At 42.5% G+C, this 23899-nt stretch overlaps 1 protein-coding gene across 1 annotated transcript in view; it reads left to right on the forward strand.

Annotated features, from left to right (window-relative positions):
- Positions 1-23899, forward strand: part of ryr2a (ryanodine receptor 2a (cardiac)) — a 426354-nt gene that overhangs the window by 360320 nt on the left and 42135 nt on the right. The window contains exons 79-86 of the mRNA XM_055640013.1: positions 2950-3049; positions 5697-5776; positions 7767-7843; positions 9539-9612; positions 16702-16782; positions 18880-18968; positions 21545-21673; positions 22790-22894. Coding sequence (XP_055495988.1) covers positions 2950-3049; positions 5697-5776; positions 7767-7843; positions 9539-9612; positions 16702-16782; positions 18880-18968; positions 21545-21673; positions 22790-22894 — 735 coding nt within the window. The remainder of the gene's footprint in view (positions 1-2949; positions 3050-5696; positions 5777-7766; positions 7844-9538; positions 9613-16701; positions 16783-18879; positions 18969-21544; positions 21674-22789; positions 22895-23899) is intronic.

The raw sequence follows: 23899 nt of genomic DNA on the forward strand, positions 1-23899 counted from the left end.
GGGCTAAATGACGCAAGGTTGTTTTCTTACTTTACGCTCCCTTTTCAGACATTTCTCCATTTTCTTCCAGACTTGAGAGTTCTTGCGCTCTGTGGAAATGACAAAAATTGATCAATTTTGTTTTTACAGCATGATATAATCAAAGATTTACGAAACAAATTTGGCAGCTTCTGGGAAACAACTCTGGTAAAACAACAAAAAAAAAGAAAACAACCAAAAAAACAACACTAATTGTTCTGTGTTAGTGCCATCTACTGTTTTACAATTAACCTTCATTTAGTTTCCAATTCATTACCTTGCTCATTTGTGTCATTGCTCTTCTATTTATTTGTATCTCTAGTCCTGTTAAAAGAGCCTCCCCTTTTCTTTAACCTTTGCCATTTGAACCTGTGGTTCTTCCAACATGTTCCTGAATGGATCCGGGAGAACATAAAGGCAGCAAAGCCAACATCACGACAGGCTCCTGCTGTTGCTGCTGTTTCACTGCTCCTCATAAGCCACACATGTCTCCCAGATTCCTTTTGTCCGGACATGATGCGGATTTGATTGTGTCATGCCCTGTGTCCTCAGCTTTGAGCTACACCATTGAACACTCAACACTATTTGCAGGGCTCTAAACTGTCTTCTGTAGGTCCTCTTGTCCCAACCAAGCTGCGGTATCTCATTTTTTCAGTTGACTTGCAAAATGTATGTGGGCAGGAGTCCAGGCTTGCTTATGGCGTGCTGATTCCCATGGGTTTTGTCAGGCCTGTTACATTGAGCAGAATAGAAACAAGGAACTGCAGATGCTGGTTAACACACAAAAGGTCACAAAATGCCGGAGTAATTCAGCTGGTCAGGCAGCAGCTTGAGAGAACATCGATCGGCTGATAATTGAAGCTGGACAAATGATTTGAGAACAAAATGGTTCAGAGTCTGGAGCGACAGAACAATTCTGGGATAACCAGAGGCCAAAGGTTTAAGGCTATGGGGTAAAGATTTAATAGGGACCTGAAGGGAATTTTTTTTACACAAAGTGGTGCCAGAGGAGGGAGTTGAGGCAGGTACAATCGCAACGTTTAAGAAACATTTAGACAGGTACATGGATCCGACAGGTTTGGAGGGATATGGGTCAAACACCAGCAATAGATGGGACATGTTGGTCTGTGTGGGCAAGTTTAAGCCGAAGGGCCTGTATCTATGGTACGTGACTCTATGCTCTCAAGGAGTGTGGCACAGTGGTGCAGCGGTAGAGTTGCTGCCCTACAGTGCCAGTGATCTGAGTTTGATATTGACTATGGGTGCTGTGTTTAAGCAAAGTATGTACATTCTCCCTATGACTGTGTGGGTTTCCTCCATGTGCTCCGGTTTCTTAGTAAGATGTGCAGATTTATAGGTTAATTGGCTTCTGTAAATTGTAAATTGTCTGGTGTGTAGGTACTGATAGTATTGGGTGATCGCTGGTCGGCGCGGACTTGGTGGGCAGATGCACCTGTTCTACGCTATATCTTCTTCGTAAAATGCACAGACAATTTTGCTTATTTTCTTTCGTGACTGTTCAAATCACCAAAAATAAGCTTTTATTTTCCATGCCATACGAAATAGCAGCCAAAGTTCATGCTTGCACAAGGTTTGTATTGAATCAAACAACAATGCTGGAGCAACTCAGGTGGGTCAGACAGCATCTGTGGAGGGAATGGACAGATGGGTCAGGACCCTTCTTCAGACATCGCTGTGCAGATGCAGTCTGACCTGAGTTCCTCCACCAGTATGTGCTTTGCTCAAGAATCCAGCATCTGCCGTTTCTATTTTGCTCAAGATTGTAGCATCTGCAGTTTCTTGCATCCCTTTGTTCTGGATTATTGTTTTGACTGTGCAATCTACTCAAAAAAGGATACATCAGCTTATTAAGATGATCAAATAAGTCATTAACATCATTTAAACATGGTTGGGCCCATGTCTTGACACCTTTGTCAGCATCCTGTAAAGACGGACTGTAGACGGTAACAGAACAGTTGAAATTTCAATGCTAGATCTCCATTGTGTCTAAAGATAGACACAAAATGCTGGAGTAACTCAGCGGATCAGGCAGAATCTCTGGAGAAAAAGGATGGGTGACGTTTCGGGTCGGGACCCATTTCAGACTCAGATTCTTTAAGAAGGAACAAAGGACCTTAAGGCCTTCCTGGTGGAGGATAGAGGTGTAGAAGGACTGAACGTCCAAGGTAAAGATGAGTGAATGAGGGCCTGGAAACCAAAAGTTATTAAACAATTGCAGGGCATGCAAGATGTTCTGGATTTAGGTGGGAAAGGATTGGAGAGGGAAGGTGGGGGGTGGGGGGGATAGCATAAAATCAAGGTACCTGGAGAAAATGCGTAGAAAGGAACTGCAGATACTAGTTTACACAGAAGACAGACACAAAGTGCTGGGGTAACAGCGGGTCAGGCAGCATCTCTAGAGAAAAAGGATGGGTGACCTTTCGGGTTGGAACCATTCTTTCTACTTGAGTCTGAAGAAGTGTTCCGACCTGAAACGTCACCTATTCTTTTTCTCCAGAGATGCTGCCTGACCGACTGAGTTACTCCAGCACTTTGTGCCTATCTTCGAGGTATGTGGGGATGAGCTCAGTGGGGCAGGAGCAGGCAGAAACAATGGGTCTGCCAGGGCAGTTCTGCTTGTGGCTTTTCAGGAAGAGGTGGAAGCAAGCTGTGCGGGACCTGAAGAAGGAACCCGACCGGAAACGTCACCTATTCTTTTTCTCCAGAGATGCTGCCTGACCCGTTGACTTACTTCAACACTTTGTGTCTTTCTTTGGTATAAACCAGCATCTGCAGTTCATTATTTCTCCAATGTGTCCAGTCTGAGAAGTTAGCATGGAGCCCTTGGTTTAAAAACAGAAGAACGTCCTTGTCGGAGAATTGAGTGTTGTTTCCTTTGCTCCTGTTCAATCACCTGGCTTCTCTGTTTAGGAAAAAGAAATGGAGAAGCAGAAGCTGCTGTACCAACAGGCAAGACTTCATGACCGAGGGGCTGCTGAGATGGTTCTACAGATGATAAGTGCCAGCAAAGGTAAGGCAGCTAAGATTTATACCGGGGCAGCAGTAGAGTTGGTGCCTTACAACATCAGAGTCCTGGGGGTTCAATCCTGACTATGGGTGCTGTCTGTACAGAGTTTGTATGTTCTCCCTGTGATTGTGTGGGTTTGCTCCGTGTAGGTTTCCTCCCACGTCCCAAAGACATGCAGGTTTGTATGTTGATTGGCTTCTGTAAATGGGCCCTAGCATGAATTGAACTAATGGTTTATGTTTTGTCATGTTTGAATGGCAGAATAGACTTGATGGGCCGAATGGCCTGACTTATGGACATGAAGTTAGTAGAGCTTCTGCCTCACAGCGCCAGAGACCTAGGTTCTATCTGGGTGCTGTCAGTGTGGAGTTTGCCACTATCATTTGGTCTTAAAGAAAAATACTTTTTTTCCCCTCCAAATTCACAACTAAGCATTCCATTTCTCTTACAGCATCCATGATGCGTGTTTTTGCTGGGTGATCACTGGTTGGTGTGGGCTCGGAGGGCCAAATAATCTGTTTCCATGCTGTAGCTCTAAGTTAAACTAAACATTACATCAAGAACTTTGCTCAGATCAAATGATGCCTCTTTAATGAGGCCACTGCAGAGTTGTTCTGCCACTGGACAAATTCCAGAGGCCTGGAATGATGAACTCAGAGAAGTGACTTTGATGCCCACAATAGCAGCTGGGGGGTTCAAACGTAGTTTAATGAAATTAAGGAAACCCAGTAACAAAACAATGTAGTAAAAATGGGCAGAATGGTGATGCAGCAGAAGACTTGTTGCCTTATTGTTATACTGTTATAATTTTGCCCGAACAGTCTGTGACCCATAGCGCTGTGGCCAGTAGCGCTTTGTTTAAACTCCCATGCACAAAGCCGACAATGCTCTGTTTAAACCTTTGCGTGCCAAACCGGCAACGCTGTGTGTATTACCTTTACCCCAAGTCTTTAGCGCTGGATATTGCTTCATGCGCCAGTCTGCAACTGATAGCACTTTGTTTCCAAAGGGGGGTGAGGGTCCCGCTTGGTGCAGTTTAAATTTGGGAGCAGTGCTATTGGCAAGGACTTACCGGCAGTTATTTCAACACGTGATTTTTTACCTGTATAAAGGCAGGTGTCAGTAAGCCAGAAGGTAGTTCAAGTTTATGTACGAGAACGGTTCACCGACAGGCTGAGTCGCAATCAGCGCCACGGACAGAGGCAGAGAGAGAGAAAGACGTGTGCTGCTGTAAAATTAGACCTCACGCATACCAAGACAAGTATTATTTTGTCCTCTCCTGCCAATAAAATTGATTTGCAACTAAACAGACCAGTGAGTTTTTTCCTGGTCTACTAGTCAGATCCTTGAACCTGTTCCCTTGCAACACTTAGAGCGCCAGAGACACGGGTTAGATCCTGAATATGGGTGCTGTACGGTCTTCCCATGACCGTGTGGGTTTTCTCCAGGTGCTCCGGTTTCCTCCCACACTCCAAAGGCATATAGGTTTGTAGGTTAATTGGCTTCAGTAAAAATTGTCCTCATCTTTAAGGGCAGAGGGGGAATGTGATGTGCAGGGCACAGTTTGAACACAAAGAGTAGTGAGTGCCTGGAACACTCTGCCAGGGGTGATGGTGGAGGCAGATATGATAGTGCAGTTTAGGCTTTTAGATAGACTTTAGACTGCAGAGATATAGTGCGGAAACCGGCCCAACAGCGCATCGAGTCCACGCTGATTAGCGATCATCCAGTACACTAGCACTACCCTAGGGACAATGTGTAATTTTACCAAAGCCAGTTAACCTACAAAGTTGTACATCTTTGGAGTATGGGAGGAAACCGGAGCAGCCAGAGAAAACCCGCGCAGTCACAGGGACAGTGTGCAAACTCCACACAGACAGCACCCGTGGTCAGGATCGAACCCGGGCAAACAGAACTTCGGTTCATTGGAGAAGGCGATGCACTTAAAATAAAAGCATGCTTCATGGATGCTGTGGGAGAAATGGGTAATTTGGTTGTAACTTTGAGAAAAAGTATTTCTCTGTAAGACTGAATAATTAGAGCGGCACAGTGAACCAGCGGTAGAGATGTTGCCTTACCGCGCCAGACACCCCAGTTCGATCCTGACCTCTGGGTGCTGTCTGTGTGGAGATTGCATGTTCTCCCTGTTAATGCGTGGTTTTCCTCTGGGTGCTCTGTTTTCACAAAGACGTGCCTACAGCCATCAGTCTTTTAAACACTACAACCGTCAAATAAGCTGTGAAGTACATAGACTTAGAGGCATTGGTATTATATATATATATATATATATATTATATATTAATAAAAATAAACACACACTGAACTTTTTTATCGTTTATTATATTGTTTGCAGAGTACAATGTTTACATATTTTGTTCTGCTGCTGCAAGTAAGAATTTCATTGTTCAATCTGGGACATATGACAATAAAACACTCTTGACTTGGTTTGTAGGTTATAATAGTCCTCTGTAAATTTGCCCCTCAGGGAGTGGATAAGAAGTGGGATAACATAGAACTCGGCTGAATGGGTGATCGATGGTTGGTGTGGACGGTGGGCTGAAGGCCTGTTTTTATGCTGTGTCTCTAAGCTATTTCATTCGCTTTGAAGTTCTGAACAAATATGTTTCAGCATTGCTTTCAATCTCTTTAGGTGAAATGGGGCCGATGGTTGCGTCTACTCTGAAACTTGGCATTGCTATTCTAAATGGTGGGAATTCCACCGTTCAACAGGTAAATCAGACTAAATGCAGGACTGTGGTATTGGTGGCAACTCTGTACCAAATGTTCATTTGGCCAGTGATTACGTGGAGTTTGTTTGGTTAGCCTCACACTTGACTGGCAAGATAGTCTTCTGCCACAGTTCAGACAATTCAGATATATCACTTTCACAACCTCTATACTCAATACTCTGACTGTGGAATGCCCATTTGCCCAAAGCCTCTTGACACATTGGCCTTTATCAGTCAGAGTATTGAATATAGAAGTTGTGAAATACTCAACACTCTGGCTGATCAAGGCCAATGTGCCAAAAGCCTTCTATTACACATTGACCTTTATCAGTCTGAGTATTAAATATAGAAATTGTGAAATACTCAATATTCCGATGAAACTTTCTTGACCAGCCCATCTACCCATCTCTAGGATCACCAGTGATGATGAGATTTGTTTCAGAACTAGTTTTGCACCCTTTTCTCCCCTTCCCCCTCCCCTTCCACCCATGTTCCTTTCTCTGGCTTCACCATTCGCACCCCTTCTTGACCTCACACCTGTCTTTTCACCTCATATTTTTTGTTTTTTCATCTCTGGCCTATGTCTGACCAACTGCCTATCACAAACCACCCTCACCTATCACTGGCCAGGTTTTGTCGTGCCCCCGCCTCTCTTCCAGCTTTCTCCCCACCGCAACAATCAGGCTGAAGTAGGGTCCTGACCTGAAGCGTCACCTATCGAATAAAAGAGAGAGGGTACACAAAAAAGCTGGAGAATGTTGCCTGGGTTTCAGCAACTAAGTTATAGAGAAAGGTTGAACAAGTTAGGGCTTTAATCTTTGGAGCGCAGAAGGTTAAAAGGGGACTTGATAGAGGTTTTTAAAATGATGAGAGGGATAGACGGAGTTGACGTGGAAAAGCTTTTCCCACTGAGAGTATGGAAGATTCAAACAAGGGGACATGACTTGAGAATTAAGGGACTGAAGTTTAGGGGTAACATGAGGGGGAACTTCTTTACTCAGAGAGTGGTAGCTGTGTGGAATGAGCTTCCAGTGAAGGTGGTGGAGGCAGGTTCATTTTTATCATTTAAAAATAAATTGGATAGTTTTATGGATGGGAAGGGAATGGAGGGTTATGGTCTGAGCGCTCCTATTGGGACTAGGGTTCCTTATGTGTTCGGCTTCGGACTAGAAGGGTCGAGGTCACACCTGTCTTTTCCATGCTGTTTTTGTTATATGGCCTATTATAAACTCAGCCTATCACAGCAGCATCTATGGAGCGAAGGAAATAGGCCCCGCCTCTCTTTCGGGCCAAAACCCTTCTTCAGACTTACTTAAATTTTCAGAGTAAAAGAGAGAGTTGGGTTTAGCTCTTAGGGCTAACAGAATCAAGGGATGTGGGGAGAAAGCAGGAACGGGGTACTGATTTTGGATGATCAGCCATGGCGGTGCTAGCTCGAAGGGCCGAATGGTCTACTCCTGCACCTATTTTCTATGTTTCTATGTTTATCCTTGTTCTCCAGAGAGATTGCCTGACCCGCTGAATTACTCCAGCATTTGTGTCTTTTTTTGTAAACTAGCATCTGCAGTTCCTTGTTTCTACTTTTTATAAAAGGAGCTTGCCTTGGGTAGTAAACATTGAGGATCATTCTATGATTTCTAATAACATTATTTTAAAAAATATGATGTTTAATTCTGTGCTAAATGAGACACAGTCTTAAATAGATTTAGTACACACTTACGTTCTGATGAGCATGATGATTCTGATGATCATAATAAAACAGATTTAGTATATGCTTATAATCAAATGGTTCAAACTTTAATTGCTCTTTCAAATGAATGTCATTCCAGCCATGCCTACAAAGTAAGTGTAAAAGCTGTTGTAAAATTATTCAGATGCAGAATGATTTTTCTCAATAATGTTAGTTGACCGATGTGTTATGTTATTTTTCTGTTTAAACAATGACACGGTCATCAATTTTTCATGTGAGGTCTGTTTTTCATGTTCTGCAGAAAATGCTCGATTGTCTCAAGGAAAAGAAAGACGTTGGTTTCTTTCAGAGCTTGGCAGGTCTCATGCAATCTTGCAGGTAAGAATGTCCAAGGCGCTTCTTCCCCTTGAGTTCATTGCAATGGGACGGCTGTTCCAGTGCCAGGCGTAACTTGATGCAGGGTTAGTGGGCAGATTTCACAGCTCTCGAGCTGGGAAACCAAGGGAAATCTGCACTGCCCTGTTGGGATGCCATGAGAAGTCCATGATCGTGGTGCATTGATAGAGTTGCTGCCTTACAGTGCCAGAGACCCATGTTCAATACTGACCACGGGTGCTGCCTGTACGGAGTTTGCACGTTCTCCCTGTGACCGTGTGGGGTTTTTCTGGGTGCTCTGGTTTCCTCCCCAATCCAAAGATGTGCAGGTTCGTAGGTTAATTGGCTTCAGCAGCAGACAGTAGACAGGACTGTTCGGTGAACTGTGCCGGTGCCAAAACGTGGCGGCACTTATGTAATGCCAAGGTGAGGTCTGCTATATGATTTTACGAGGTTGTATGCAATACATATTGTATGACAATAAAGATTCATTGAATTTAATTATTGGATAGGTGACGTTTCGGGTTGGGACCCTTCATCAGACTGATGAAAAGTCCTGACCCAAAATGGGTCATCACTGCAAAGAATTGTCTTGACCCGAAACATCACCTATCCATGTTCTCCAGGGACCCTGCTTGACCTGTTGAGTTATTCTAGAACTGTGTCTTTCCTTGGTAAACCAGCATCCACTAGTCCTAGTTTCTATTTTTTTTAAAGGAACGTTTGTTAGGTAATAAATATTGAGGATATAATTTCTACTATTTGGAATCTGGAGGTTTCTATGGAATCATGACCCAGTTCATGTGAATTTGAGTGTTCATTGGGAATAACATTTATTGTATGAAATGATAAAATATATGCTACCATCTAACAGTGCCACTTCGAACTGGTCATGACTGTGTCCCTGATGTCTTATCTTCATCTGTGGTGAATCTGTGGAATTTATTGCCACAGACGGCACAGTGACGCAACGGTAGAGTTGCTGCCTTACATCGCCAGAGATCTGAGTTCATTCCTGACTATGGTGCTGTCTTTAAGGAGTTTGTATGTTCTCCCTGTAATGGTGTGGGTTTTCTTCGGGTGCTCTAGTTTCCACCCATACTCCAAAGACATCCAGGTTTGTAGGTTAATTGGCTTCAGTAATATTGTAAATTATCTCTAGTGCGTAGGGCAGTGCTAGTGTATGGGGTGATCGCTGGTCCATGTGGGCTGAAGAGCCTGTATCTGCTCTGTATAGATGTGGGAGTTAGATGTGGTCCTTGTGGCCAAGGGGATCAGAGGGTATGGAGAGAAGGCAGGTACGGGATACTCAGTTGGATGATCAGCCATGATCATATTAAATGGCGGTGCAGGCTCGAAGGGCCGAATGGCCTACTCCTGCACCTAATTTCTATGTTTCTATGTATATCTAAAAAGTCTAAAGACGGCTGTGGAGGCCAAGCCATTGCCTATTTCTAAGGTGGAAATTGGCAGATCTTTGATTAGTAAGGGTTATATGGAGAAGGCAGGAGAATGGGATTGAGACGGAAAGGTAGATCAGCCATGATTGAATGGTGGAGTAGACTCAGTGGGCCGAGTGGTCTAATTCTGCTCCTATGACATGAATTTATCATCTGCAATATCCTACGTTATAATATTGTTTCTGGGAAACCTAAACAACTTAAACATCAAACTAATGTTTATTTATTTTAAATACAGTGTTCTTGATCTGAATGCATTTGAACGGCAGAACAAAGCTGAAGGACTTGGCATGGTAACAGAGGAGGGATCAGGTATATGCTGAAGCACCTTATGGTATTCTAGTCATATTTTATAAGCTTTGCCATAATATATGTGATGGAATAGAATATTGATGTGAAAATGCCTAATGCATTTGTATATGTCTGCCTTTATTAATCCTGCATTTTAATCTATCAGGTCCGATAGAAATGAAATAAAATTCACACAAATATGTCTTCACATAATAATATCTGATGGGACTATTTTAAAACCACTGTGTTGTAATTAACAACAGCTAAAATGCACAATTTGCAGGCACACTAATTCATATAACCTGGTTTATGAACGTTTTACTTCGGTCCATGAGTAGCTAATGGTAGTTATGGTACCTAACTACCATCATAAGTAATGTATGGTAGTTATATTACTTATAATATAAGTAATAATATATTGTGGTCAAATGTTACCTATGATTCAGCGATAGAGAGAGTGCAGCTACTGTTGTGTTGGAGAGTTAGAACAGTCACTGCACTATCACTGAATAATCATCTGCACTATCTGCCTGCCTATTTGTTCAAAACAATGAAGAATAAGTTTCTATACCACCGAAAAAAAGCATAATCTTATATATACTTCAGCAAAGTAGGACATTTTCACCTACCCAGGATGAAAATGTCAAAGAAGAGAGGGTAGACACAAAGTGCCGGAGTAACTCAGTGGGTCAGGCAGCATAATTGGAGAAAAGGAATAGGTGACGTTTCGGGTCAAGACTCAGAGTCATGGGAGAGGGAAACTAGAGGTATGAATAGGCACAAAGAACAAATGAATAGAGGGCATGTCAGAGGGGAAAAATTAAAAGGAGATGTGCAAGACAAGTTTTCATACACATAGTGGTGGGTGCCAGGAACGCGCTACCATGAGTGGCGATGGAGGAGGTTATGTTTGTGGCAATTAAGATACTTTTTAGATAGGCACATGGATATGCAGGGAATAGAGGGATATGGATCACAAGCAAGCAACGGAGATGAGTTTAACTTGGCATCATGTTCAGCACAAACATTGTAGGCTGAAAGGTCTATTCCCTGTGCTGTACTGTTCTATATTCTATGCTTGTATGAACATTCCTCTATACATGATGTATTATTATAGATGACAACTGAGAGCTGTTATCAACAGATGGTCTTTCTGATGTTACATAAAGTTAGACACAAAATGTTGGAGTAACTCAGCGGGTCAGGCAGCATCTTGGGAGAAAATGGATAGGTGATGCTTTGGGTTGGGACCCATCTGCAGACCGATTGTAGTGGGGGAGGAGGGGAATTGGAAGTGAGAAATAAACCAGGACAAATCTGGGCGAGCAACAGATTATTTCAGGCTAGGAGGTTCTCTGATAGTCTGATTGTTGGCAAGAGACAGCGTGTGCTCATGAGAGATACATTGTTTCAAGATCATTTATTACAAGATAATGTTACATATTCATCATGAAATAGCTACAGATATCAAAAGATTATGCATTTTACTTTTCAGCAACAATATATCGTATTTAATCCAATCTTTGATGTATCCAGCAAAAGATCTCTTTTTCACAAAGATTTGAAGTTTAGTTATTAGAAAAATTGTACATACTATTTGATACTGAAACCTTTTTTGCTTGGGCACAAGCCAATCATACTACTGCATTTTACATTTTCTAAAATTGTGGTAATTTTTATTTCATCCTCTTTCTCTCGGTTTTGAATCACTCCTCATTATAATTTTTCATTTGGTGTTCAACAATCACAGCCATTGCATTGTGATACCACTTGTATTCTTGTTGTGTTGTGTGACTTCCTATAAAAACATATTTAATGCTCCTCGACAAATCCATCACCATTTACCAGACTACAAATGACAGTCAAATAAGTTAGACTTGCAGCAGGCAGCAGGATTGGATATAAAATAATAAATAAGCAAGCCTTTGAAGTGCGCAGATTTTTCATGTATTTTTCCAATACCAGTGTGTATAAAATGTGTGTACCTATGCAAAGGGATATGTACGTGTGTGCATGCTTGTATATGTCTAACAAATAAAATAAAATCGTGTTTAATTTTTCTTTACATAACAAAATGTAAAATAAACACAGGGTTTGTCAATTATTAAGAATGCCTATGGTTTATCCAGCATAAAATTCTTTGTTATTTGGTTTAAAATAATCCAAGGAGAACTGTATATTAAAAAAACACCAAAGGACACAAAGTGCTGGAGTAACTCATCAGATCAGGCAGCATCTCTGGAGAACATGGATAGATGATGTTTCAAGTCAGGACCCTGCAGAAGGGTCTTGACCAGAAACGTCACCTATTCTTGTTTTTCAGAGATGCTGCCAGACCTGTTGAATTGCTCCAGCACTTTATTTCCTTTTGTGTATTGACCAACATCTACAGTTCTTTGTTTCTACATTGAGATCTGTAAATATTCTATGATTATTAATATATGGTTTTCCTTCTGTGTGATTTTTTACAATTCTGTTTCCCCCCCTCTTTCAACCTATCCGATTCTTAAAAAAAAAAACAATTTTAAATGAAGTTGAGTATAATTTCTAATACCTAATCTCATCTTTTTTTTTCTTTTGATTTCAATTGTTCTGTCTTCCCCCTCAGTCATCACTCATGAACGTGGTAATTATAATTGCCATTTCCTTTGTAACCTTGTGTCAGAACTGTACAGGTCCTGAACTCTGCCAATTCGCACTTTGAGACACTGTGCATAGTCGCTAATGAGAAAGAGAAAAAAATATATATCTTTCTTTTTGTTTTGTTCTTGCTTTAGAGAAGTTTAAGCCTTTTGGTCAACTTCATGTCTGTTTTGCCTCTCTCTCAGGATTTGCACAGTAACTGGCACACTAGATGTAAGAACTGTGAGCCGTTCAGTGGCATAGTTATTGCAGTGGTTGGATGCGCCAAGCTGTGGTGTACAGTCACCGTAGCGTTTGTTGTGTATTCAATGTGGCTTTATGGCTGCACCCATCAATGTGCAAGTAACACATAAAAAAGGAACTTTAGTCTTTAAAGTTTGTACCTGATTTAACTTTTCAGTTGCTTTAAGACTGGTGTGCAATGGTGCTGATTATTTGTTGTATTGCAGATGACATTCTTTGTGTGAGTTTACTGCGTGTTTTACTAGCTGTCTTTTTTTGCAACTCAGCTGGGTTCCTTTGCATACATTGCAATGTAAATTTCAGACTTGTCAGTGGGGACGTCTGGTTATTTAGGCTCAGCCCATTAAACATGAAACTCTCAAAGTCAGAAACGCATACTGGATGCAGAAACAGAAAAACGCTTCACAATAAAACAACATTCTGGTCTTCAGTGTCGTAAGATTGATTGATTCTCAATTAAATTCTCTGCAATCAATACTTATAGGAGAAGTTACATTAGTGAGACGTTGTTTCTGGCAAACATTACTTGAGGCAAAATTTGCTTCAGGCAAACTAATTCAGGCAAAAGTTACTTCAGACAAAAGTTGCTTCAGGCAAAATGTTTCCTTCAGGCAAACTTTGCTTCAGATAAAAGATACAGCATGCAATAGTTACTTAAGGCAAAAGTTACTTCAGGCAAAAGTTACTTAAGTGATGGTATCACGAGCAGTCATGATAGCTAATGGCAGAATACCTTTTTCCAAAATTGAAAGGAAATCTGAATTCCAAATAGGTCCTGAAATCCTCAACAATTTCTTCAATGACTTCAGGGAGAAGAACTGTATATGACATTAGTTAAACCATAGTGTATAATCCTGGCTCCCATGTGACAGGACAGATATGATTGCACTGGAGATAGTGCAGAGAAGATTTATGATGACTTTTTGAAGGCACAGATGAACAAATTCTTGATTAGTAAGGGTGTCAGGGGTTATGGGGAGAAGGAGAATGTGGTTGAAAGAAAGATTGATCAGCCATGATTGAATGGCAGAGACTTGATGGGCAAATGGCCTCATTCTGCTCCTATAATTTATGACCGTTGCCAGTACTGAAAAATTGGAGCTACGAGGAAAGATTGGATAAACTAGGTTGGCTTTTAACAGATCGTGTCCGGGAGAATCGTAATTGAGTTGCATAAAATTGTGAGGGGCGGTGGCTAAATGGCGTAAATAAGAAGGACCAGTTTCCCTTAGCAGGGGAACAAAAAGCCAGGCACTATAAAGTAATTGGTGGCAGGATTGAGGGGAAAGTGCTTTTAAACAGAGGGTGCCGGAGCTCTACAGTCTGAAAGGGGAAGAGGCAGAAATTCTCATCACATTTAAACAGCACATGTCAGGAGCTGGGATCTGTACAGCCACGGATCATATGCCAGAAATGAGATTAGGCTTTATTTTTGACCAGGTCAGACATGATGGCTTTCTGTGTTAAAAATGTTCAATGGTATTGTACAATTCTATTAAGAATTGCCAGAGGCGGTAGGTGAAGCAGGCACAATCACAAAGTTAAAAAAATATTTGGACAGGTACATGGATAGGATAGGTTTAGAGGGATGTGGGCCAAATGCTGGCAGGTGGGACTAGTGTAGATGGGGCATGATGGTCGGCGTAGGCAAGTTGGGCCGAAGGGCCTATTTCCACATTGTACGACTCTATGACTGTCAAACTCTGTTTACCATCTAGAAATAGATATCTTTGGAATGTTTTATCATTGTTATTTTGTTCACCTTGGAGTTATATTGACAGCTGCAAACCTCTTCAATATCACACGTGTAGGATGTTAAACTAGGGCATGTTCCCCCCTCAACCACTGAAGCAGATGACATATTTTGTTACATCTCGTGGTTACCCTTCACTAGCCAGACAAAAGTTTTAGTTGCTGAGTCTCGGCCACTCTCATCCTAAAGAAGGAGATGAGAAACACTCAGAGAAAATTACAACTTCAGTTTAATTCTTTAACGACTGCACTGTCTTTTGCTGTGTCAGATAGAACCTCTAGCTCACAGAATGTCTGTGACCCCTTGTGTTTCTGGATCCAGTATGCTCTTTCAGCCAGGTCATTTAAGCCTAGATTGTAATTCAATTCACATCAAAAGAATCTTTGTTTTTTGTTTCCCTGTGTTGTCATTCACTCACTGTACTCCATCTGTGGTGCACATCTAAAAAGTCCCATGTGAAGTCATAAAGCCATTAAGCATTAGCTTTTTACCATTAGCCATGACGTTGTCAGTGATCTTCATATTTTAGAAATGTTGGCATGGTTCATAGCCACGACTTGACATATTTGGTTCAAATTACTTGTTTAAAATTGAGTTTGGATAAACTGCGATTTATATTAACTGTGCAATTATCTTAACTCTGCTTCAGAGCTTGGTGAAAGTGTGGAGCATGAATATTAATTTCTCTAATTTCAGGTAGCCCCTGCATTCCTTCTCTCCGTCCCTCCCCCACCCTAGTTGTCCTGCTAGTTCCACATATCCCTTCATTATCACCACTTCCACAGCCAACAATGGACCATTGTGGGCTCTACCTTTCCTTGGTCATTGGTGCCGGCTCTAGTTTGTACTGAACTTTTTCACACCTCCTGTTTCCCTCTCTCCTGACTCTCAGCCTTGACCCGAAATGTCACATTTTCCTTTCTCCAGAGATGCTGCCGGACCCTCTGAGTTATTCCAACATTCTCTATCTATCTTCAGAATGTGTGATAGTTCAGTTTGAATAATTCCACTCCTCAAAAGAGCCCTCTCTGGATGTTACAATTTAGTGAAGAATTTTTAGTTAAGTTAGTCTTTTACTGTATAACATAGATATTCATGTTTTCCACTGCCTTTGTTAATGGTTGCCTCTGTTGTCTCTTTTAATTCTAATTTCAACCATCTCATGTTTCAATGTTAAAAAAAAATGAAGACATAAAGAATTACAAGTATATCCGGGTTTTGATAAACCTGTCTCCTTTCACAAAGCTTTCTAATCCATGTTAAACAATTGAAAAGGACACAGTGCTGGAGTAATCCAATGGGTTTGGCAGTATCCCTGGAGAACGAGTATAGGTGACATTTTGCGTTGGGACCCTTCTCCAGCCCGAAAATGTAATTGACTTCACAACATTCCAAACCTACATGCAAAAGAAAACAGCATAAAGATTAACATTGAAGAGTTGGAGTTCATTATTGTAACTTTTGTTCCACATAACTATACTAGCCTTTTTTGCTATTATTGGAAAAAAACGCAAAGGGCGTGAGTTGCGCAAAATAACTCAGGGTGTGGAAGATTCCCGACCTGAAACGTCATGTTCTCCAGAAATGCTGCCTGATCTCCAGAGATTTACTGCAGCATTATGTGTCTTTTTTTATAAACCAGCATCTGCAATTCATTTGCTTCCACTTATTAGGGTCATACAGCCTGAAAACAAGCCATTTGGCCTAACTTGCCCATGCCGAACAACATGCTCCATCTACATTAGTCTCATTATCTGCTTTTGGCCCATATCCCTCTAATTAATCCGATGCATGAACCTCTCTAAATGTTTTTTATATGTTGCAATGGTACCTACTACAGCAGCTTGCTCCATACACCCATCACCCTTTGTTACCCCTCAGGTTCTCATCTAATTATTATGGGATTCAATCTGATCAATTCAGAGCTACTGCATTTACCATTGCATTAAACTTTTCCAAATCCCTGCATCAGTAAATCAAGTAACTTTATTACCCTTGAAGCTTCATAGTCCTGCAATATCAACATTGAATTTTTTCTAATGTTTAAAATTAAATTGGCGTGTTCTAAGGATATTTTTAGTGTCCCCACTCGTGCATTTACCACTCTAATTCTTATTAATGGCGTACACTCACAAATTTTACCACATAATTTGAGAAAGATCATTCATTGCTGGCAAGAGCCATGCCAACTACTAAAATAGTTCTGTGTGTTTTATTTTGAGTGTTTTCAGGTTTTATTTTTGGTAGGCATATTTTGTGTGTGGCTGTTTTTCATTTGTTTTCTATCTGTGAAGAGCACTGTGAGGGCTTCTGATAGAACAGTAAGGTATGATTAGCAATTGTTGGAAAGATTGGAAGGATATGTGTGTGTAATTGAACAAGCGTAATGCAAGGTTGTTGGATATAAGATGCAACACACCAGGTTGCTGGTACTGACACATTGCAATCTCGCTCTCACTGACATCTTGTAGGGGAGAAGGTGATGCAGGATGATGAATTTACGTGCGATCTCTTTCGATTCCTGCAGCTGCTCTGTGAAGGCCACAACTCAGGTGAGTAACAAAGGTTCAACATGTTTCTAGGACGAAGAGAGTCATGGAGACGCACGGCATGAAAACCGGCCCTTCAACCCACCACGCCCACACCGTCCTCCAATTAATCCCACTCGTTTACTCTCCCCAAATTCAGGCGCAACCTGTGGTCCTCATGCTACACCGTTCATCTCGGCATAGACACAAAACGCTGGAGTAACTCAGCAGGTCAGGCAGCATCTCTGTTGAAAACAAAGGGTGATGTTTTCGGGTCGGAACACTTCGTCAGTCTGAAGAAGAGTTTCAACTCGTCACCATCCTTTGATGCTGCCTGACACACTGAGTTACTCCAGCACTTTGTGTCTATCTTCAGTGTAAACCAGCATCTGCAGTTCCTTACTACACTTTCAATTTGAATGTAGCACAGTGGTGCAGCTGGTAGAACTATGCCTCACTGTGCCAGAGACCTGGGTACCTGGATGAACATTTGCACAGCCAAAACATATAGAACTTGGGACGAAAGGCGGGGGAAGATGGTTTAAATAAGATTCAGCTTTGAGAAAAAGACCAAATTACCTCCTTCTTTAGTTTTGTTTTGTTTCGAGATGCAGTGTGCAAACAGGCCTTTTGGCCCACCAAGTCCACACTGATCAACGATCACCCGTATACTAGTTCTACATTATCTTAGTTTCGCACCCTATGCACTAGGGACAATTTACAGAAGGCAATTAATCTACAAACCTGTAATCTCCTGTGCTTGCCTCATCCTACAGTGGGTCAAGAACACTGCACATTCGTGATTTGCCCAACCTCTTCCGTCCATTCAAACAATATTTTAGTATTTTGTTTAGTTTAGAGATACAGTGTGGAAACAGACCCTTCGGCTCACCATGCTGACCATTGAGGATCCAGACACAAGTTCGATCTTACACCCTTGGGGCAATTTCTGAAGCCAATTAACCTACAAACCTGCACATCTTTGGAACATGTGAGGAAACCGGAGAACCCGGTTTGTTGGTTAATTGGCCTCTGTAAATTGCTAATGTAAACTCTGTACAAACAGATCACATTGAATGGCGGTGCTAGCTCGAAGGGCCGAATGGCCTTATCCTGCACCTCTTGTCTATTATCTATTGTCACCCATAATCATGATCGAACCGGGACTCCGGCACTGTAAGGCAGCAACTCTACTGCTGTGCCACTGTGCCCTGAATATTGGGTTTCTATCAATATTAGGTTCAAGTAGCAAACCGCTTGCGTGACTCCAAACATTATATTTGGAAATAAGTATATACCAAATTGTAGGTGTGCATGCCTAAGGAATACAATTCTTCATGTACATAAAACAAAGCCCAAAATCTGAGATCCTTAGAGACACAAAGAAGTGATGCTACCAATACCCCAAAAAACCCCACTTCAAATCAATGGTAGTAAGACTTGTTACATTACAGTAGAGAAAAAAGCATTTCAAAACTCAGTAGTAAACAAACACATCAATATATAAAGTCAGCAAGATCCATCAAACATTAATGAGACCTTCTCTCATGCAAAATTAATCCAAGGATGGGTTATAAACGCCCTAACCCACCACTGCAACTCCTCGCATGTAAAATCTGCAACTGTACGTAAAATAAATTGCAATTTCTTGAACAGTCCAAGTTTTGGATTGTCTGTCAATGCTGATGTTCTTGTTTAATATTTCATTGAGATGCACAGAGTCTGTTGGGAAGTAAGAGTAGGCGAATCAAGAACCAGAAGACATAGGTTTATGGTGAGGGAGGAAAGTTTCAATAGAAATCTGAGGGATAACTTTTTCATACAAAGTGTGGTGGGTGCATGGAATGAGCTGCTAGAGGAGGTAGTTCAGGCAGAGACTGTTGCAACATTTAAGAAACATTTAGACAGGTACATGGATAGATTAGGATTAGAGGGATATGGGCCTAAATGATGGCAGGTGGGACTAGTGTAGATGGGACATGTTGGTTGGTGTGGGAAAGTTGGAGCAAAGGGCCTTGTTTCCACACTGCATGACTCTGTGTATAGAGCTGCAGCAGTAGAGTGTACAATGGTTTGGATTGTAGTTCATTCTTTACATTCTGACCTTTTTTTTGTTTGAAGATTTCCAGAACTACCTGAGGACCCAGACGGGCAACAACACGACAGTCAACATCATCATCTCAACTGTGGACTATCTCTTGAGAGTTCAGGTACTGTGCGTGAGAAATTCATGCTTTTCTTTAATTTTTCTGGTAGCTGATGCGTGAGGAAGGCATGATGAGAAAATGTCAAGATACTAAAAGAAGGCGCGGTGCTGGAGCAGCTCAGCGGGTCAGACAGTATCTCAGAAGAATGTGGATAGGTGACCTTTCTGGTTGAGATCCTTCTTCTTCCTATCCATGTTCTCCTGAGATGCTGCCTGACCCACTGAGTTACTCCAGCACTCTGTGTCTTCTTTTGGAAACTAGAATCTGCAGTTCCTTGTTTCTACAAGGGATACTTGTAGCCTGTTGGTGGCCTGTTTCCACACTATCTCTGAACTAAATGTGCCAATAAAGTACCATTGGACCATTGGCCCTGGAGTGTCAGGAGTGGGTAACTGGGATAACATTGACTCTGTGTGGACTCGGTGGGCCGAGTTTCCTGTTTCCCAATTGAACCCAATGAGCCCACATGACAATTTGAAAAAGGGCGGCACAGTGGTGCAGGGGTAGAATTGCTGCCTTACAGCGCCAGAGAACCGAGTTCGATCATGACCATGGATGCTGTCTGTATGGAGTTTTTACTTTCTCTCTGCGACCTTGTGGGATTTCTCTGGATGCTCCAGTTTCCTCCCACATTCCAAAGACTTATGGGTATGTAGGTTAATTGGCCTCTGTAAATTGTCCCTAATGTAGGATAGAAATAGTGTACGGGGATCGATGGTTGGCGCGGTCTCTGGGGAAGTTCTCGGGCAAGTCAGGAATGTACAGTGGACCTGACATATAGTAGGATGAGGCTGGAACAGGAGATTGCTGAGGTTTGTCCGAATCAACCCTATACAGGAGAAACTCAGCGGGTGCAGCAGCGTCTATGGAGCGAAGGAAATAGGCAACGTTTTGACCTGAAACGTTGCCTATTTCCTTCGCTCCATACATGCTGCTGCACGCGCTGAGTTTCTCCAGCATTTTTGTGTACCTTCGATTTTCCAGCATCTGCAGTTCCTTCTTAAACACTCAACCCTATACAGGTTGGGTGAGGTTACAATTAAAGGCAATCAGGATCATTCATTTAATATTTATTTATGGCGTCCCAGACAAAACCAGGGTATTGCCTCCAGTGTCTTCAAGGTCGGCTGCAGGAGGAACCCTTGGGACACAGTGGCGGTCGGGCGAGGAGAGGGACTTCATTTAGCGGGCAGAGCCAGTCGAGGGCGACGGAGGAGGCCCTGCAGCATCCTAGGGCTTATCTGGATTGGGGGCGCTCCAGGACATCCAGCATGTGGACCTGACTTTGGACTTATTCATTTAGTAAATGGCACCAAGTCATGGCGATTTGTACAAGTGTGAGCTATGCAAAAAGAATTTCCCTTCCTGACAAAGCACCATTGTACCATTGCAAGCAGTGCAGAAAAGAAAAACCCAGCGCCATGGAGTACTATGCACAGAAAAAGGCCATTCAGCCCACCGTCCATGCCGACCCTTAAGTACCCATCCATCCCAGGACCACTCTGTCAAACCAAAACCAACCTCTCGACCCGAAAAGACACCTGTCGATGTCCTCCAGAAATGCTGCCTGACCTGTTGAGCTCCTCCAGCATTTTCAGTTTCACACAGAATTTCAGCATCAGCAGTTCCTCCTGGCTCTTGAACCTCTTCATTATGGTGAATATAAATGGGAGCCGAAGGTAGTCATTGAGGCAGGTCACCATGCTGTTCATGGGCACTGGTATGATAGATGCCCCTTTGAAACATTGGGAAACGCAGCCCGAAGAAACTGTATGAAAGTACATTGAATGATGAATCTACACACTTGTACGAGTGTTTAACAATTAGAGGGAAGATCAATTACTCAGATTTAGTCATAGTCACAGACTCATACAGCACAGAAACAGGCCCTTCAACCCAACTAGTAAGGGTGTCAGGGTTTATAGGGAAAAGGCAGGAGAATGGGGTTGAGAGGGAAAGATATATCAACCATCATTGAATGGTGGAGTAGACTTGATGGGCCGAATGGCCTAATTCTTTTCCTATAACTATAACTATCGCCCATGCCAACCAACAAGCCCCATCTACACTAGTCCCACCTGGCCGTGTTTGGCACATATCTGACTATACCTTTTTGATCCATGTACCTGTCCAATGTCTTTTAAATCTTCTTATAGTCTATGCTTCAACTACTCCCTGTGGCAGCACGTCACCACATACACCCCCCCCCCCCCCCCCTTCCGCCCTCTTCCAGGTGAAAACATTGACCCGCTTAAATCTTTCAATTTTCGCCTTAAAATTATGTCCTCCAGATTGGTTTCTGGTTCGCTTCTCTGAGCAAAGACTGTGCATTATCCTCATCTGTTCCTCTCATGTTCTTATACACCTCTATAAGATTACCCCTCATTCTCCTGTGCTTCAAGGAATAAGGTTCTAACCTGTCCAACCTTTCCCTATAGCTCAGGCTCTTGAGTCACCAAGCTTAAACATGAGATTATTCAGATATTGAAGCAGCGTTCAACCTTCTGAAGTGTGCAAAGTGTTCTGAAGGTATTCAACTGTTGGTGTCTATAATAATCACCACATTTCTTTGCTTGCAGGAATCGATCAGTGATTTCTATTGGTTTTATTCTGCAAAAGACATCATTGATGAACAAGGACAGCGCAATTTCTCAAAGGCAATCAATGTGGCAAAGCAGGTGTTCAACACTCTTACAGAATATATTCAGGTACGATCATCACTTTCCAGAAATTAGATATGTTGCAAGGTGGCACGGTGGCACAGCGGTAGAGTTACTGCCTTACAGCACCAGTGACCCGGGTTTGACCCTGCCCACGGGCACTGTCTGTACGGAGTTTGCATGTTCTCCATGTGACCACATGGGTTTCCTCCGGGTGTTCTGGTTTCCTCCTACACTCCAAAGACATGCAGGTTTGTAGGTTAATTGGCCCTCTGTAAGTTCTAAATTGTCCCTGGTGTGTAGGATAGAACTAGTCTACGGGGTGATCGCTAGTTGGCGCGGACTCGGTGGGCCAAAGAATTAGAGTTTCCATGCTGTATCTTTAAAGTCTAAAGGTGAACAGAACAGAGATAGGCTGTACATTCATTGTATCTTGGCTTCAAGGGTTTGACCCTAAACCTGGCGTGCTGTCTGCGTGGAGTTTGAATGTCATGGCTGATCATCCACAATCAGTACCCCGTTCCTGCTTTCAACCCATACCCCTTGATTCCGCTAGCCCTAAGAGCTCTATCTAACTCTCTTTTGAATGCAATGTGAATCGGCCTCCACTGCCTTCTGAATGCCACAAATTCACAACTCTCTGTGTGAAAAGGTTTTTCCTCATCTCAACTCTAAATGGCTTAACCTTTATTCTTAACTGTGGCCCCTGGTTCTGGACTCCCAACATCGGGAACATGTTTCTTGCATCTAGCGTGTCCAATCCCTTAACAATTTTATATATTTTTATAAGATCACCTAAATTCCAGTATACAAGCCCAGTCGCTCCATTCTTTCATCATATGACAGTCTCGCCATCTCGAGAATTAACCTTGTGAACTCTCTCAATAGCAAGAATGTCCTTCCTCAAATTAGACCAAAACTACACACAATACTCCAAGTATGGTCTCACCAGGGCCCTGTACAACTGCTGAAGGACCTCTTTGCTCCTATACTCAACTCCTCTCGTTATGAAGGCCAACATGCCATTCTTAAATAAAATCCTTCAACCTTACCCTTATCTTTGTCACTTCAGCAATTTGAGTCTTTTTTTTGTAAACCAGTATCTGCTGTTCCTTGTATCTCCTTACACTTCAATTGAACTCATCGTGCATTACTATTCCACAGGGTCCATGCACTGGCAACCAGCAGAGTCTGGCGCACAGCAGGCTGTGGGACGCAGTGGTTGGCTTTCTTCATGTCTTTGCTCACATGCAGATGAAGTTGTCCCAGGTGAGTTAATGGTGAACTTTTGGGTTGGCCAGGTGTTGCAATGGTAGAATCATAGAAACTTACAGAGTGGAAACGGGCCCACTCTGCCCAACTTGCCCACAGTGGCCAACATGTCCCATCTACACTAATCCCACCCGCCTGTGTTTGGCCCTCATCCCTCTAAACCTGTCCTGTCCATGTACCAGAGGTGCTCCCTTACAGCACTAGAGACCTGGGTTTGACCCTGACTACGCATACGGGTAAGTGATGTATGCCGTCACAGAGAGAACATACAAACTGCATGGAGTTTGTACATTCTCCCTGTGACTGCGTGACTTTTCTCTGGCTCCTCCAGTTTCCTCCCACTTTCCAAAGACGTACAGGTTTGTAGATTAATTGGTTTGAGTAAAATTGTAAATTGCCCCATGTGTGTTGGATAGTGCTAATGTACGGAGTGATCGCTGGTCAATGCGGACTTGGTGGGCCAAAGGGCCTGTTTCCTCGCTGTATCTCAAAAGTCTAAAGTCTAACTGGACAAGGATGGTAGAATTGATCCCAAATCAGAGCGATGCAGCAGCTTTACATTTTAAAGAGCTGAATGAACCTTAAAAAACAAGGGACAATTTAGCTGGAAGTAAAGGGACATTAGTAGACAATAGACATTAGGTGCGGGAGTAGGCCATTCGGCCCTTCTAGCCTGCACTGCCATTCAATATGATTGTGGTTGATCATCCACAATCAGTACCGCGTTCCTGCCTTATCGCCAGATCCCCTGACTCCGCTATCTTTAAGAGTTATATCTTGAAAGCATCCAGAGAATTGGCCTCCATTGCCTTCTGAGGCAGAGAATTCCATACTCACAACTCTTTGTGTGAAAATGTTTTTCCTCATTTCCGTTCTCAACGGCGCGCTCCTTATTCTTAAACTGTGGCCCCTGGTTCTGGACTCCCCCAACATCGGGAACATGTTTCCTGCCTCTAGCATGCCCAAACCTTTAATTATCTTATGTTTCAATAAGATCCCCTC

Source organism: Leucoraja erinacea, chromosome 8 (assembly GCF_028641065.1).
Source record: "Leucoraja erinacea ecotype New England chromosome 8, Leri_hhj_1, whole genome shotgun sequence".
In the NCBI taxonomy this organism is placed as follows: Eukaryota; Metazoa; Chordata; class Chondrichthyes; order Rajiformes; family Rajidae; genus Leucoraja; species Leucoraja erinaceus.